This window comes from Phaethon lepturus, unplaced genomic scaffold (assembly GCF_000687285.1).
Source record: "Phaethon lepturus isolate BGI_N335 unplaced genomic scaffold, ASM68728v1 scaffold16811, whole genome shotgun sequence".
In the NCBI taxonomy this organism is placed as follows: domain Eukaryota; kingdom Metazoa; phylum Chordata; class Aves; order Phaethontiformes; family Phaethontidae; genus Phaethon; species Phaethon lepturus.
The window spans coordinates 10,720-28,550 of NW_010515704.1; the positions used below are offsets into that span (position 1 = coordinate 10,720).

Sequence of the window (17,831 nt, forward strand, 5' to 3'; positions counted from 1 at the left end):
AATCCCTGTGCACTAAGAACAGAGCAGGGAAAGGAACAGTGTTTCTTAGATATGGCTTAATACACGGTAGAGTACTCGGGTTTCGCTGACATAGTTGCATCCAGCAGCAACGGGGAGTGAGAAAATCACACCACCACTGCCAGCTGCAGGGAAGATTTTGCAGATAAAACCTATTCATTTTGAGTGTAATACTAAAGTCCCACAAATCCTGCCAACACACAGCTGGAGGGAATTTCTGACAAGTTAACAGGCTGAAAATTAATGCTATTGTGGGGTTTTTTTCAAGGGCACCTCAAACAAGCTCAAAAGAGAGGAGATGGGGACAAAACTGAAATCCCACCTACATTTAAGAGGATCTACTAAATGGAATAAATTTGAGTGATCTGTTTTGTCTGAGGAAGCTCATGGGATACCAGCAAGTGCGAAGTGATACAGCTAGCTTTGAAAAAAATAATAGGCCAGTATTTGCAAAAAGCCAGATATGACTGTTCATGTTTCTCCCCATCAAGATACATAAATATAGCTGAATTATATCTTCCCTTCTAGTTCAATCAAGCTTACAGTAAACCTATGAAAAGGCAGCTAGACAGAACTCACCGAGTGGGAAGTGGGAAAGAGAGAGGCCCAGTGCTGACTCTCAAACAGGGTGAAATAATCTAATTGCAAATATAAATGGTGCAAAAGACACCCTGAACTGTTGTATATGAAGTCTAATATTTCAGTGTTATTTTGACAAAAATTCAAAATGGCACCTTTAGAAGCAAATCACATTTTTGCCAAGTTTGTTCACATACTTTGCAAGAGGCAACACTTTACCAAGACACGTGGTATTTTTATTGATGGCAAGCTAAACAAGCCAACATTACCAACAAGACTCATCTGTGACTTCTGAATATTAACCTGACCCTGTCCAGCCTAGCTGAGATTTTCTCACTCTAAATTTTTAATTTTTCCTTTTAATGAACTTCAAGTTTAAGTAATAATAACATTGCCCCCATTCTCAATCAAATGTTTAGATTGAACTGCTGAAAAAACCAGCAATGCCTCTTTCCCCTCATTTTACTGGTTGTGGTAAATCTTCTTACTGGCGAATTACTCTCTGAAGCTTTGAGAGCATCTTGTTGTATGCTCGGGACTATCCAGTGATGTTTATGTACTTGTGCTTCATGTGGGAGAAGTTCTACAGCAGATACTGCAAGTTTCAGATAAAGACATTAGGCAATTGCCTCCAGACATCACATGCCACAAGGCATGCCTGCAGAGAACTGTATGAATTCTCAGGAATGAGCAAAAGCCTCTTTGCATCACCCAAGCCCTACCAGAACATTGCTGGAAAAAAGCACTACCTTTTTCAGGATCTCATCACTGGGAAGACTCATGATATGGAGAAACAATGTCGCCTAGAGTTCTCCTGGGAAACTCATCCACTCCCAGAATAATATTACACAGATTTCCTTGAGGGGAGAGCATTAAGCTTCTATATCGCAATGTCTAATTCCCCAACCATGTAGTGGTATCAGCACAGTTATTCTCAGATTTAAAGCTCCATTTCAGCTTCCAGAAAAGACGAAGAAAGGGAAGTTTCTGAGCACTGCATATATGCTGTAGCTTTCAGCTGCCTGAAACATGAGTCAGTTTGAAGTCATTATACTGATATGGAATAGGAATGTAAACAAAATCAAGCCTTTGAGATATCACTGTCCAGTAAGGATGCCTTCCTCAGAGGCAGACTCCTCAAACAGATGCAGCTGGAATGTGTCAAGCGTACAGGTACAAGGAGAAGGATAACTAGCAGTCATGGTTCTTGTGTGAATTGAGGGCTTCTGTAACTTACAAAATGGTACTGATTTGTCTGTTTATAGCAGGCCAATGATTTTATGAACTACTGTTCTATGTCAAATCTGAGGTCATCAGTGTTCCCTGTGGACATTTGATATTACTGGCTCAAGCCAGATACTGCTGCCAGTGACACATAGCTCTACAGTACACCTCAGTCGGCTCTGCGCCTCTGAGGAATTGCATCAAACTACAAACCTATCCTGTGAGACGGCCTTGCATCCATTTAGGATGGTTTGAAATCATTATCTTTTCATTTTTACCTAATAACAGGACTTGAATCCAGCTCTCTAAAGGTAAAGAGCTAAGGAGTTAATCAGATACATCCCTTCACCTTGACCTGTCTTAAATAAAATAAGAGGTAAACAACCAAGCCCTGCATTCAAGTACACTGCTTAGCAATTACTAAAAAACACTGAGCCCAGCAGAAATGTATGTTCTAACTTGGCTCCTGCATTAGAGTGTGCCTTCGGAATCCTAAGACAATTGAAAAACTACTTGATTAATGACAGTCATGTCAACCATTCATGGTGTCCCTGAAGCCCCACACCTCCAAGACAGAGATCTGGAAGCTTTCAGAACACAATGGCTGATTATTGAAAGTATTGCAGTGGCTGGTTCTTCCGTGGTTCAGATCTGCATCGAGGTAAAGAGCCTGGCCATCACCACCTCCTGTGAAGAGACAAAGACAAGTCTAAGTGTGTCTCTGCATTTCTCAGCATGGGAAACTGTCATATAAAAGAAAAAAAAATGGGGGAGGGGAAGAACTTAAGCGCTTTTCTCATAGGAACAACTGGAAGCCCTAAGTGACATTTACTTGCTGTCTTCAGGTGTAAGGGAAGTATGATCAAATGCATAGGTTTTAAATGACACTATCAGAACCGGAGGATTTTTTTAATTAAAAAAAACCACAATAATGCAAGTCAGTAAGAACAAGAAGCCTCACTCAAATGCCTACATTTAAGATTTGTTTTTCAATGCTGGAGGATCTTGGAAGCTACCAACTGTGTATTTTCCCTCCAGTAACGAAAAAACAAAGAATTCTGTTAGCAGTCAAAAATCAAAGCTGGGAGAAGAACAAGATCAATAAGTAACAGCACTGGTTTGGTCTTCTAAATCATTATAAAACATGTCACGAGTTAAAAGCATTTTGATTATCTCTGGGTCTATGTCAAGATTCATGGAGCTTACAGTCAGAGAACGCAGTGAAGTCAAATACATTTACATGAAATGTGTTAGGAAAACAAAAAGGAAGATTCCCCTATTGCTTATAGGGCAATCATCTAAGAATAGCTACTGAAAACATCTGAAGGATCAAAAAGGTGAAATTCTGGTCTATAGCTGGAATTGTGTACAACATTCATTTCTACCTATCTACTACCCAAGCCTGTATTTCTCTCAGTACTACCCATACTGTAATACATGGTAAATATATGTGACTTTCTTATCTAAGGTTCACAGGAAGAGCTGGTGGGATATATGCCCAACAGTAAAGATCTCTGAAAGATCTGTGATACATCATTAACAGTGATTTCTAATTCAGTTACACATGCCCTGAAGCTCTCACCAGCCTAGCTAATACTGGAGCAGCCCAATTTATGGTCGATTAGAGCACGTGCTGTTAAGTGGGAAATCAGCCAACACTTGACGTTACAGCAGAAATGACCAGGCTAGTTGCTCTCCCAACAAGCATCAAGTAAAGCTCTTTGGGAAAAGGATGACTATGATTTTATACCTGTTCCTTGTAAATCCCATTTAGGTGACAACTTTACTAAGCAGGCTTTTGCCAAAGTCAGCAGCATCACAGATCCAATAAAGTTCCAGGAGAATTAACATGTTTTATAGTTTACTCTGTGTTTCAAAAGCCTCAGTGCAAAGTTAAGTTCCTCTTTAAGAACTATTTCTCATCATGAACTCGGCAGTATGAAAGTATGGCTGTGCTTAAACCATACTGTGCTTAAAGAGTTACTATCTTACTCTAAAATGCTTGTATGCAAGTTTTCCCACTAAAAATTTTTGCTGGGTAATAGTATCAGAGTTAGGCCACTTTTAGCTCCAACTGTAGCGATACTGAAATACATATATGGTAAACATAGGTAACTCTCTTATCTAAGGCAGATAGGAAGAGCTGGCAGGATACATGCTCAAATTCCCACATTGACTTACCTATAATGATGCATTCACTGCTGCCAGCCATGAACATGGAGGCTGTTTTGGAAGGCAAGTTGAAGTGCCGAGCTGATAAGAAGGGAGAAAGGCGATCTGAGGGGTCTGATGGGACACTGCTGGAAGGGAGGGTGCTAGAGGCTGGTGAGGCATGATTTTCTGGCTCTGAGCCAGCTGTGGCCAGTTCTGGGTGTTTTATGATCACCCACTCGTAGCGTTCCACTTCTGGCTGCAGCTACATGGGGGCAGAGAAGAGCAAAGCTTTCGTTAGTGCACATGCACTACACACAGAACGTTCAAGCCCTTTGGACTCCACCCACACGATTAGCAGTAAAGATTGGATCAAACTGTCTTTTAGGTCAGATATTATTTTCTTTCTTTACACCTTTGCTTCTTAGGTGACTGAAGAAACGATGTGGTGTTCTCTGAGTTACCTTATAACATCTTTTAAGAAAATATTCTGCGCAAGGGCAGAAAAAGGCTTACCACAAAACTGAAAAATAAAATTTTCTCCTCCACATTAAGAGTTCAGTAGACTTCATAAACTAGGAAGGGCGTATAATCCAGCCTCGTCAAGTGGAAAGGAAGTAAGAGTTACTCACATCAGTACAGCGGTTCTGCCTTGCTACCAGGTAGCGACAATAAAATTTTACTCACCCTAAATACAAAGCACTCCCCAGTTCCAAAGAAACTCAGTTTGTTCCCTCCTCGCCTGCGCTCGCTCCAGTCAGTTGACAGATAAGCACCACAGACCTAGCACAAACAGCACGGTCAGGAGGTTTTCCATTGAAAAGGAAAGTGTGTTAAACCAATTGATACCAACATTTCAGAGTCCAAAACTGAAAGTTTTATTTCAGTTTGACTTTCAAAGTCTCTATATCAGTGGATTAAGGCAGCACTAGTACCTACATCTAAAGATAGATTTAAATTGCTTTAATCTACTGGTGGGTACCCTTAAATCGTAAGGGTTTCATAAATTATTTCACATCTCTGAGACCTTAAAGGAGAAACGTTCCAACATAACCCCCAGTACCAGAACACAAATCACTCCAGACTTGTAAAGCCTAACTTCCACTTCCTCATTTTGGCATCCAAAGCAACAGTACTGTCACAACTTACAGTATGAGCAGTTCTCTCTGAAAGTTTTCTGGTCATAAACAATAGCCTTGGGGTCTTTCTCCATTTCAAACTGTCAGCTTAGCTAAGCCAAAGCTGAACTACCTCAGATATTTAAAAGCAGCCTATTCAAACAGCATGGGGTTCACTAGCTTCCAATAAAGAAAAACATAGCCTTAGAGGGCTGAGCTTTTCTGTGGAGTCTTTTGTTTGCATTAGAAGAATTTCTTGCTACCAGCAGCAAGCATCGCTGCCAAATGGACATAGACCAAACAATGAAGCTCTAAGAATGGAATGAAAACAACCCTGCTTTTTTTTTTTTCCTCCCCAGAAACTTTGGTTAAACAGAATTATTCTAAGGTATATTTGCTGTTTAGCCTCCACCAGCATTACAAGCAGAGCTGCTAGGACAAAATTTATTATATAAGTTGTGTACATAAACAAAGAGATGGCCCAGAACTCCATTTGATCTGATATGCCTGAAGTGCATGAAAGCCATAAAATAAGAAAGCAAATTTTCTTCTTTCTAAAATGTAACAGTAGACATATGAATAAAGGATGAACGTAATCCTTTGGGAAAAAAAAACCCAACAACAAAACCAACCCCACAACCACCAAACACCCCCCTGCCCCCCGTCATCTACTTTTTTGTTTGGACTTTTTTTTTTTTTTTTGAGGGGTAAGAAATGAACCATACTATAAAAACCATCATAAGCACCATATAAGCATCACTTAAAGCTGGACTTCGTGACATGCTCCAAGACAAGAAGCAAAATAATAAATATTTTCCCTCTTCTCCTTAGATACCACAGGCATTCTGTAAGCCATTGGCATGTCAGTGCAGACCAGAAATCATACACAGAACTATGAAACAGCCTGGAGTGATAGCATTAGGGAGATGCAAATAAGAGTAGAAAGGGGCTTTTTTCATGGGCAGTCATCCTTCAGGAACATATGCAGACATATAAACCCAGAGGCTGCAATAATAGCTTAAAGTTATACATAGAATATTTAGAAGTCATGCACAGTGGCGCAGACAACCAGCGCTCACTACAGATAGCACCTGTGTGCTCTCCTTCGGAGGTTCTGGGAAGCTTTCTTGTTTTACGCATCTTTTTTTTTTTTTAAACAAGCATGAAATGAAGCTAATGCTTCTCTTTTCACATTATGTTGTCCAATATTGCCATGCACAGAGGAGCAGAGAACTAGCACTCACTAGATAAGGCACTTGTGTGCACTCCTCCTCAGGTTCTCACAGCTTTTTTTTTTTTTCAAATAAGAATGAGTTGAAGCTAAAGCTTTTGTTTCCACATTATGGAGTCCAATATTATTAATACCATTTGAATTCCGCTACTTTCTCTCCTCATATCCTGGAGAAATTGAAAATATCTTCTATGAATCATTAGTTTCTTAACACAATTCCCCAGCCTCTCCTTCTCAAACTGCAATTAAGAGAGTCTGTCCAAGAGCTCAATGACTTACTTTAGCCCATCATCCCACATTACTTACAAGAAAAAGAACAGCTGACCAAGACCTATTTTACAAGATTTATCCAAGAATGCAGAGTCCTGTAATCAACAAATGGAACCATTCAAAGCATGCATTGTTCAAAAACCAAACAAAACCCCAAGCAATTTCAGGTCCCTCACTTCATTTTATTATAAACAGCTGTGTGTTGCAATACAGTATTACATAATTGCCTAAAACCTAATTTCATCAGTTGCCTTTTACCTCACTCACCTCTTTTGCTGTGGTCTTAATGAGGAGAAGAGTTGGTTCGTGCCCCTCGCTGTGAGAATAGAACCTGAAGTGCAGAGTACACAAAAAATGAGCACTCAACTATCACCAACTGCAGTTCTTTTCCTCCTTAATGTCAGGCACCACCTCCTCCTCCAACGGATGGCATGGCAAAACAGACATCTGATGACTAAGCATATTTCTGCAAATGCTTTCTATAGTCCGTTGTAAATAACAGAGTTGAGTGTAAATAAATATTATCAAGCAGATCATCTACTCAGCTCTCTGTACAGTTGTTTGTGCCTCTACAGAATAACTGGAAGACTACCTATTGCAACAGTGTCACTTTACAGCATTTTGAATTAAGACATCCTAAAGGAAGTTGTGTCCTGAGGACTGATGGCTGTGTCTGAAGAACTTTTGGTTTTCATAGATAATAATTATAATGCATTCTCTTTGCTTGATTTTGCCTTTCCTCCTAGGCACATGGGTCTGGGACAGCAGACCACTCCCCACCTCAGTACCTCAACTGCAGATATCAATGTCATTATTAGGGGCTATACAATTATTGCACTTCTGTGCCAAGTGCAAGGAGAACTTGTACCTAGTTTATCCCACTTTAAAAATAACAACAATCAGATTCATAGGTAGAAGATCCTCCAGTTTCCAGTTACCTTATTCTTTGGATTAGTTTGAATGTGGTTATCTAATCAAAAGAGCCTGCAGAGAAGCCACTGAGTTAAACCATTCATACCCAATGGGAATGAACCAGTCTCAGACCAGCACACTCTGTGAACTGATGCAAGTTTGACTTTTTCCAATTGGCCCTGGACAGTTTAAAATGGCTTGCCGTGTTCTGGCTTATGAAGTATCTTGGTCAAATTCTGAAGCCAATAGGAATTTGTCACATTTACATCCCATCACTAGTAATATTCTTCAGATCAAGTTCTAACTAGGCATGGCCTTTTTGTCAATCCAGCGAACAGTTCACCAGTAGTGTAGAGTAAAGGAGAGTGGGGAAGGTTTTCCTTACCTGCTCAGACTACAGCCATGTTCCAAGGTGGTGAAAAGCAAGAGGGGCTGGCAAAGTGCAAATCGCTCTGGGATCCATGACCAGATATCTCGCATCTCTTTCACACTGACAATTTCAGATTTGAAGTTCTCAGCATGAACTGCTAAATGCACATTCTGCCTGAGGAATACAATACAAAACATTGAGAAACAATAATTTAACAACAAAACAAGTTTTGGATTACTGGACAGTAATATGAAAAGACAGCTGATCACTAAAGAGCCTAGTAGACATGCTATTGTTCAAACCTCCAGCCCATGGCATTAGAAGGCCATGACTTAGTGAAGATAATAACCTACTGCAGTTTAACATAATCCTCAAGAGGTAGTGATCTGACCTTACTGATATACCTGGAGCAATTCCTCTGTGGCCTGCACCTTTATATATAGAGGACGTAACAGTGAGCCAGCTAGGATGACCATGACCTTAAATAGATCAAATTATATTTGCTGTTTGAGACAGTCTCACTGGTACTAGTATTTAAACATGGAGAACAGAATACCTAAAGACACAGCCAGGATCTCAAAGGAAGAGATAGTACCTTTTCGCCCTTTAAGGTCCTGCCTGTACAATGGAACTAGAAAATTCCTAAAACCCTCAGAAATCTTGGAGGAATCAGTATTACGAGGCTAAGCAATTTTAACCCAAGGCAAATATTTCAAGCTTTTGGAAAGTTCCACCTCTTAGAAACATTTTCATTACCAATGACTTCCACTTCATTAAGAACCAAAGAAGTTACTAGGCTCATGGCTACAGATGGAGCCTGAAAACATGAAGGAACACTAGACACTCAGATGGAAAAGCAAACCCCCATGCTCTCCAGAAGGGTCTGATACAATTATAAGAACTGATTCATGGCTTTTAAACACTTGAAGGTAATCATCATCATTATCATGAGCCTTCATTTCTCAGATTAAATAAGCACACAAACTCAGAGCCTGGGGATTAAACAAGTGTTATTGTATCCATGGACGATTGTTAAAGACTTTTAAAATGCAAGGGTGACAGCCAAGTACATGGTAGAAGTGACAGATGAACTTACACAAGATACCAAGTTGCTGGGTAGCCATTAGTTAAACAAAGCTTCAGGCAGTTTGCTCTGCATGCAAGGGTTCAGTTGCAAGTATTTGCCAATTTCTGGTGGCTTTTTTTTTTTTTTTTTTTTTTACAATTACACATTTCTTTCCTCTTAGTTTGAAGGAACATAAAGTGGACCTCAATACTGCATATCTGCATGTATCTGAATAGCTTAGCTCACTCCCTAAAACACACAAACTATACATTTTTAATTGTTTTTCTTGCTTGTAGTACCAAGAAATCAGCAGCATCTGTGCTGTACTTTACAGCAGTGCTTGTTTGGAGACATTGGGAAATGCTTTCTGAAATTTATTGTAGCTGCCTTAGTGTCAGCATTTCTAATTAAGCGACTCTTTAGGTCACTTAAAAAACAAAACAAAAACCTACGGCTTCCTCTAACAAAATGAACCAATCACTCCTTGCATTGCTACCCTGCATTATTTTATTAGCAAGGAACTTATGTTTATATGAACATTATATGAACACCTTATTTAAACATATGAACACCTTATTTAAACTTATATGAATATAAGCTTATTTATACAACATAAATATGAATATATTTAAACTTATATGAACTCCTATTTAAGCAAGCTGCAACTACTAATGGGTTTTAAAACTTACAGTATCACTGACTAGGACATTATTTGTGCTTTTAAACACAGCAAGCTGAGGCACAGGAGAGATCAGCTGAAGCAAAGTATGAGCCAAGACTTGAATCCACATCTTCAGAATCTTACTTTAGTCTCAGCCCTCCTCATCCTGTCTGGTCTGCAGCTAAAGACTGGTGGCACTACGGAATAGAGCTGAGAAACAAGCCTTGGTTTCAGTTCATCTGATATTAGATTTTTCTCACATTCAAGGAATTAAAAAAATTTCAGGGCAATCAACTAGTTTATTACAGCGAATTTCTGGAGGAAAAGTAATGATGATAAGTAGGCTAAGAGTTAGTAGCAAATAGCAAAACAGTATTAAACCTACTAAACTTCAAACAAGCAAGCCTCAAAATTATTTGTATGTTTGGTCTGCACATTTTTCACACTTATGTGATCTGTTTGGGCAACTGAACTTAAGTACTTGTTCCTAAAAGGCTCTCAACCTCAGTGTACTTTTTTTTTTTCCTCTGTTCCTTCTCCTGGCTACTATAAATTGCTGATTTAAGGACCCTCCTACCCAGACCCCACTCGAAGCCTGTGTTCAGCATTCATAGTAACACATCACTTTCAGCACCCTGTGTCTTCCTACAACTGTTCCATGTAGACAGGATATCACCTATACAAACAGATCTTTCTGATTTACTAGAAAGCATTTACCATTGTATTGGCCATTTAAAACTACTCCAGGCATGCCGTTCCTGCCCCGTGAATATCATGGTGAATCATTTTATATTTAATGTCACCATTCAGTTAGTAAAACCTAGACTGTAGCTTGACCAAAGGACTCAAAATAAAATGACATGCTATTTCCCAGTCATAAATCACAGCTGCAGGTGCTTAAGACTGAAACCTGATCCTGTGTTGAGACCAGTGTCAACACACAGCCTGCACCTACATCAAACCAAACTCTATGCTGCTTAAGAAAAATGCAAGGAGGTTTTATTTTGAGGGGAAGGTGTTCAGAAAATTACAGCTAGAATTAGAAGTATTTTAACCTGTGTTTATCCTCTCATTTTTGACAGTGTTTTTCTAATGACACTGAAAATCATCTACTTCAGTTGGGTAGTTGCTTTTCAAAGCAGTAAACGAGTAAAAATGAATAGCACACAAGTTGGGTAAGAAAAAAACAGTTTTGGTGTACGTTGATTGATGAAAATTAAGTTTAGCCTTTCACCTCACCAGAGGTCTCTCAGGGTTATCTGGTAAAAAAACCCAGCAGTTTGAAAGAACACTAAATTTGGACTGGCACTGCATTAAAGTCTACCACCAGAACTGAACAAATTCCTTAAGATTTTACCCTGCATTAGCATTTTCCTCAATTCTTCATGTTGGCTTATTGGGATCAGCATTACAACTTTCTATTGCTTGCTGATGTTGGGAAGACACCTGCAATTGTTATTATCCCAAAGGAAATTAGATTTAGAAGTAGCACAACTTACATGTTTAATAAAGCAGCTGATTTGCTATTTTCATAGGATTGTTATTTTTACAGCTATATCATTAATGCAATATGCTTCAGAGACCTCAAAGTTCCTGGAGATAAAGCCAACGCTGACGACATGCAGTGGCAGCTGTTACAGTGGATATGCTCTGTACGTATTCCAAGACAACAAATACCACACTTCAAGGTATGACTCACTGAATTACATCTTCCTGCTCTACTCAGTTTGGGTCAAATCTTATGGGATCTGCATTATCTTTGAAATCCATTATAATTTCAGTTAGGGCATAAATGCATGGTAGAAGTGATGTTGTTTCTCAGTCATAAATGGCAACATAAGCCATATGTGGTGTATAAGCCTGAAACCTCATCCTTGTGTCGAGATCAGTGTCAACAGACAGTCTGCATCTACCTAAGTTCCTTCATACCCAAACTATGTGTTTCCTAGCAGAATCCATGGCTTTCTGCTGCTTTCAGAACATTGTAACTACAGTAAAATAGTACATGGACATTGAAGGTTTGCTTGGCTGGAGTTAACAGCCTGTTGATTTATTAGAGGCAAAATCCTCAACATACAGGATATGATATGAAACGTGCTTTGGTAAGTCTCTGAAGGTGTTCTTTCAGACATGAAAACATGAGGAAATTAGTTCCAATTTTGATTTTATAAATTAGTACATATGTTAGTGTGCATCACTTACTAAAGTTAAGTCAGGGCACCTGCAATAAGGCCAGAAGATTCTCAAAGGCATTAATTTAAACCCATGCATCTGTGGTATTTAATACTCACAGGGCAGTCTTTCTCCTTTCCAAGTTCTCCACTTATCAGGTATCACAATCCACTGGGTTTTGTTCTTTAAGATTTGCTTTTCAGGCCAAGACTTGATGAATAACTTCATTAACCATTAATGCTATATGGCTGAGTAACTTCGACCTCCTTGACACAGGAAAATAGTCTTGTCTTCTTACCTCTAGAAAAAGCCCTACCTACTTAAAAATAAATATAATCTAGTATGAATAGAGACAAGTCACTTTTAGGAGTCTTCCAAGTTGGGTTCAGTCCAACATCTTTCCAATTAACTGCAGAAAGCTTGCAAAGAAGAAAAGTTGAGTATGTCCTCACATCTATTGCAACAGGCTTGGATGTGGGACAATACCTAATGGTTCTGAAGACATGTTACTTGAGATGTTTTAAAAAAATAATACTTTTTCTTCTTGTGTAGAAAGGACTTACATCCCACCATTAACATTACTCTCTTCCATTCTGGAAAACACAGGCTTGTACTGCTGTATGGAAGTGCCATGTCGACTAGCTGGGCCCATGATCCCTTATCTTACAGCTTTGCAGGTGCTTTGAACTAACTTTGCAAGAGCGTGTTCAGGAGATGTTACACAGCAATCGGATGCTCTAACTGCTGCCCTGCTTCTCCTGCCCCAGCATTAGCAATAATGACAGCCTTGGGAAAAATAACCAGCCAAAGACAGACGAAACAAGCAAAGTGCAAAGATTCAAGTGTTTTAACCTACCTTTTGGGAGGTGCAACACTGCAAACAGGAGGGGTGCAGTGGGTATGGAATTGACAGAAGGAGAACGTATAACAAGAAAGACAAAAAAAAGATAGAAAAGATCAGTGATTTCCTACATCCGCAACAAAGTGAATAGAAGGAGCCTGGAGAGAAACAAAGTAAGGTTTGATTTGAATCACCAAGCATGAGAAAAACAAACAAAAGACAGGGTTAAAATATTTCTTTTTTTTTTTTTTTTCTCCTCCCCTTTTTTTGCTACCTGTTATAGTTATCTGATCGGAAAATAATTCATCATCTCTTTGCACAGGCCAAACACACCTGGACAAGAGAACTCACTCATGTCCTATCAAGCACTGATAAAGAGCTCGCTTCTCCAGCACTCACATCTGCCCACACTGGGATTCAAACTGAGCCAAATTCACAGCAGTACTGTGCCAGGGATACTGAGAAGTTCCAGTATGTTTAGTTTTTCCCTAGCAACTCTGCCTGGGAGGGCAGTAACTACAGTAAATTCGTACCCAAATAACACCAGTATTTTGCTTTGAAGGCATCACTGTTGTTTTGAGCAAGAATACCTCTACAGCATTTAGCACAGCAGGAGCTTCTTTTTTCTGTTGGTTGGCTTTGATTTTGTTTATTTATTTTATTTAAAGCTCTCATTCTGTTGCTGAAGAATATGCTTAGAAAACATATTACAACTCTCCCAAACTTCAGTACAGGAGGAAAAGATACACTTCAGAAGAGTTAATGCTTCTGGTTGTGAGTTCCAAATACAGTGGTCTGAACTCTAGCCTACAAGACATTCCAGTGGCTAATGGCCTTGAAGTATTTGAGACTGACAGAGCAATCTCTTCTAAGATATGAACAAAATAAAATACAGGCTAATTATAAACCAAACTGTGAGTCTAAAAATAAACTGTTGGAAAAGACTGGAGGGAACTTTGCATTTAGACATATAAAAGAGGTTCAGCTAACATTTATGTTATTTTATAGGCTGAACTCTGCTAGGTATGTATTTCAATACCATGGAATGGTATCTGTTTGCAACTACTGTAACTAACTCAGCACCACTATTAGCTCTAAGATCCTAATACCAGTACCAGTGGCTGGTACCTTTTGCTTTTTAAAGATTTAGAGAAAATGAAAGACTGTCCCTCTAGAATACCAAGTTCTAGATATCGGACTTACTGATCCCAGTAAATTTCTAGAAGTCATCCTCTCTTCAGAGGTCAGGACAGCTGATAAAACTGTTCAACACTTAAACTTAGATTTCAAAAATGGCTGGAAGAAGTTTTCTGCAGTCAGAGGAGGCCTTAGGAGAAACAGAACACGCCTACACCGCCAGTATTTACCTGCACATACATTTGCACTTGGCAAGATGCTGATTTTGTTTAGATTAATCCATTGCTGCCTTTTCTATAAACACGGAGAGATCTTTCAGCTAACCTTTTTATTATTGTGGCTTTTACTATCACGCTGGAGCAGGATTTTATTTACTAGTTGCACAGCTGGTTTTTCCTCCCCTCATTTCTGAAAAGATACTGCGATTATGCAATCATCTTTTGGATCAGTATCCTCACTCTTCTCTCCCTTGGTTCTTTGAAAAGCATTATTTCTAATAGTACACAAACCTATCAGAAAATAGGTCAACTTCTACCTGTGATTACTATACTCTTTGACTCTCAGGAGGCTTGCAGTCAAAGTAACTTTAGAAGTAACCTGTAAATAAGACTTATTCCTTCCTTGTTCTGTCAAAATAACTCCCAAGTTAAGCAACACATTCCCATCTGGGACAGTGTTTGCCTACTTAAACTAATGAAACTGCTGAATTCACAGTACTGGGCAGCATGAAATTACCATTTTATACAAATAATCTCATATTTAAGAATTTATTTTCACATTTGTGTGGGTACTTTTCCAACTAATTTATCAGTGTTTTTTCCAGCTTTTCTAAAATGCCTTTTAGTTCAAAAGCAGCTTGTGACAGACACTTTTGATATACAACACTTGCAATTAATAGGTACCTGTAGAAAGTAATTATAAATTCATCACTAAGCTAAGAGAAAATGTTTTGTTTCTCTTGTATCATAACATTCCGTTACACATCTAGTTACAATCCCAGCAATGCTTGATTTTGGGGCTGCTGACTTTTTCTACAGAGGAAAAAAAAAAAAAATCAGCAGACACCGGCATGTACCAGTAGAGCTTCCCCACCAGTCACCCAGGAAAACTCTGCTGGGAATACTGACAAGATCACTGGCTACCTGCAGAGAGAGCCCTACCTCTTCTGTTTGACCGTGATGCCCTTCTGCTGCAAAGCCTTCTCATTGGCCATCTGCAGAAGCTGGATCTCCTTCCGTGAGAAAAGGCGGATAGCAAAGGCTTTTTCCAGAAGCCTCTCTGGAGACACTGACTTGGCAATGTCTCTCACAAAAGCTCGAATGTCCTGCTGGATGCTGTCAGACTCCACGGGCTGCCTGGCTCTGACTTTGTGAAAAAATTTCAGAAGAGCCAGAGCAACACGATAGAGAACTTTGTAGCCCTCCACCAGAAACACATCAAAGACGCGAGCAACGTACACCATAGGCAGTTCTCCGAAGAGCCACCGTTGCCAGTCGGAGTACACCTCCAACACATCCTCGGACACCGCCACCATCAGCTTATGCGCTGCCTGACAGTACTTGTTAACCAGGTCACCAAAGGTCATGCAGGACGACTCAAAAGCTAAGAACGTCTGATCAATGAGCCGCTTGGATGGGTCATTGCAAGCAAGGATGCGGCAAACCTGTTCGAAGCACTCTGCCTCATCTTTGCTGTAGTGGAGGAGCAAAGCTATCACAGAAGGCAGTGCTGGGCAAAATGATATGTCTGGGAACTGATTCGCAATGCACAGTATAATCTTCCTGACCGCCCCGATGCCTTCTGCATTCAAGCAGTATGTGGGGACCAGGCTGTTATCCACAAACTCTGGTAGTGGAAGGGAGCTACTGTTACGTTTTCCAACAATCTTCACAACAATGTCCCGGTACACATTTGCATCTGGGGTCACAGTGCGGCATGGGATATTGCTAATTAGTTTGTGGTATACTTTGGCTCTCAGAGAGTGGTTCTTGGCCCAGTAGCCCTGCCGGGCCAGCTGCTTGAGCTCCTGGAACTCAGTGCCGGTTAGCTCCTTTGCATCCTGGCTCTGGACAGTAGCATCCATTTTGTCCCAATCCACAAAGCGGTTGTATTCATCCATGACTCCAGGAGAAGCATATCAGATAAATCATGAGAATGGAGACCTTATTTGGTCACTAAATGACTTGCAGCTTCTCCTGCAAAAGAAAAGGTAAAAAAAAATAGAGGTTTGAGTAACAGGTAGTCTCCCATTTTCTTCAAGAACACACATGTACACTCAGCTTCTTCCAGCAATGCCAAAACTTTTCTAAAGCAATGAAAGTTGTCCTATTGCAACAGGCCCTGCTACAAAGTCTGTCCCCATCTTTTTTCTAAGCCCCCTTTAAGCCCTGGCAGGCTGCTGTAAGGTCTCCCTGGAGCCTTCTCTTCTCCATGCTGAGTAACCCCAATTCTCTCAGCCTTTCTTCATAGGAGAGGTGTTCCAGCCCTCTGATTGTGGTCTTCCTCATTTTGTGGATGCAGTCTCATGAGCAGCTTACGCTGTTCTAAGACCATGTGGCCAGTGACAAGAGATGCTGACCGCCTGCTAGCCACTGACATGTGTTTTTTAGTCATTTCTTTGTGCTGGTACTAGCACTCATATGGCCACACGCAGTCACTGAGATTAGCTCGTTAATACGGTACAATTTTTCTTCTCCATTGGATAAGTAAGATGTGCAGTTTTATGGTCAGCCAGATCAACGTTAGTGCCAGAAGAAAGACGAGTGCAGGACAGAACCACCCTTTCTGATTGCAGTACAGGCTCGAGTCAGCTTAAAACAGCTTCATGAAACTGCTTCTTAATTCTCTCGAGTTAATTCTCTTTAATTCTCTTTTAATTATCATGAACTGCTTCTTAATTCTCTCCACTGGACTTCTGGTCCTGACCTCGCACACACTTCTATGACCAAATCACCCTCTAGAGGGCCCGCTCTCACCAACATTAGAAGATTTTAAAAATGCACACCCCTGCAATAGCACCGGGAGCTGAAAGATCAGGTTCTGGGCTCTAGTTCCTCAGACCACACGTTTACATGATCTACCAGTTGACTCTAACTTTAAAGTACACGTGTATCCCAGCAGACAGCATGACCGCAACCACTAGTGCCCATACCTGATCAGCTTTAATCAAGTCAGAAGGGGAGATACAAGACTAGACTAGAAGAGATACAATAAAATGCACTAATAACAGCAAGCACCAGGTTTGCCCAGTGCTGGAACATCTCTGCCATGTCCTCAATGCCAGACTAAGGCTAGGAAGCACATGGCTGTTGATGCTGCATACTCTGCAAAGGCAGATAACCCCTAAAAAAACACAATAGGCCTATAAAACTGTTTTGTACAATTAAGACATTATGTAGCAAGGTTAAATCAATAAAAACAGTTACTGAAATGCTTCCAAAGAACCCTTAGTCACTCCTCTGTCAGACTGGAGGATGCATGGAACTTGACATTTATCAGCATGGTCTTTCGTACAACAGGTGCATTAAAATGATTTGAAACTCGTAAGGTTTGATCACTCCAAAATAATTTGAAACTCACCACCATGACAAACAACTCATCCTCCCTGCTTCACTACAGAAAAGTGAAACAAACATTTTGCCTCAAGTAGACAGAAGTTTGTAGACATACGATTAGCATTAGCTTGGACAGCCATACATTTAATTCAGACAGTTTTAGATTCTGACTAAATACTAATCTGGGTATTTTGGAATCACATGCTGATGTTCCAAAATTTAAGTCTTCTTTTAAAAGGTTGGCAGCAACACGCAGCAGTCTTTTAGAGAAGGCTCTTCTCTACCAAATATTTACTTCAGGGGTTTTTTTTGTTTCTTTTTTTTTTTTTTTTTTGTTTTTTTTGGTTTTTTTTTTTTTTTAGCTTTCCAAAGATTCTTTGAGTCATCTTTGTACAATGTAAGAGCAATACAGAAATGCTCACCATTTCTTTTTCGTTGTATTCTTCCACATCTGAAAGTAATTCTCAGACTGTAATTAAAGAAGGCAACACATTGTCCTGCCTTCAATGCTGAAAGCAAGGTATCGT

At 39.9% G+C, this 17,831-nt stretch overlaps 1 protein-coding gene across 2 annotated transcripts; it reads right to left on the reverse strand.

Annotated features, from left to right (window-relative positions):
* Positions 1–2,213: 2,213 nt before the first annotated feature.
* Positions 2,214–15,869, reverse strand: TBC1D24 (TBC1 domain family, member 24). Of its 2 annotated transcripts, XM_010295862.1 has the most exons (7): positions 14,911–15,869; positions 12,629–12,646; positions 7,889–8,047; positions 6,859–6,922; positions 4,660–4,755; positions 4,003–4,237; positions 2,214–2,508 (listed from the first exon to the last, which is right to left on the reverse strand). In XM_010295862.1, the coding sequence occupies exons 1-7, from the start codon at positions 15,867–15,869 to the stop codon at positions 2,354–2,356; spliced, it is 1,686 nt and encodes a 561-aa protein (XP_010294164.1). In that variant the 3' UTR covers positions 2,214–2,353. The 2 variants fall into 2 exon arrangements, with proteins under 2 accessions (XP_010294164.1, XP_010294165.1); XM_010295863.1 differs by lacking the exon at positions 12,629–12,646.
* Between the last annotated feature and the right edge of the window lie 1,962 nt (positions 15,870–17,831).

Bases quoted from the DNA above. Each gene is read 5' to 3' on its own strand.
- TBC1D24 (XM_010295862.1), bottom strand. From the start codon at position 15,869: ATGGATGAATACAACCGCTTTGTGGATTGGGACAAAATGGATGCTACT. The intron at 6,923-7,888 runs GTAAGGAAAACC...TCTGCACTTCAG, and splicing joins CATGGCTGTAGTCTGAGCAG to GTTCTATTCTCACAGCGAGG. The intron at 4,756-6,858 runs GTGAGTGAGGTA...TGTTTGTGCTAG, and splicing joins TTAAGACCACAGCAAAAGAG to GTCTGTGGTGCTTATCTGTC.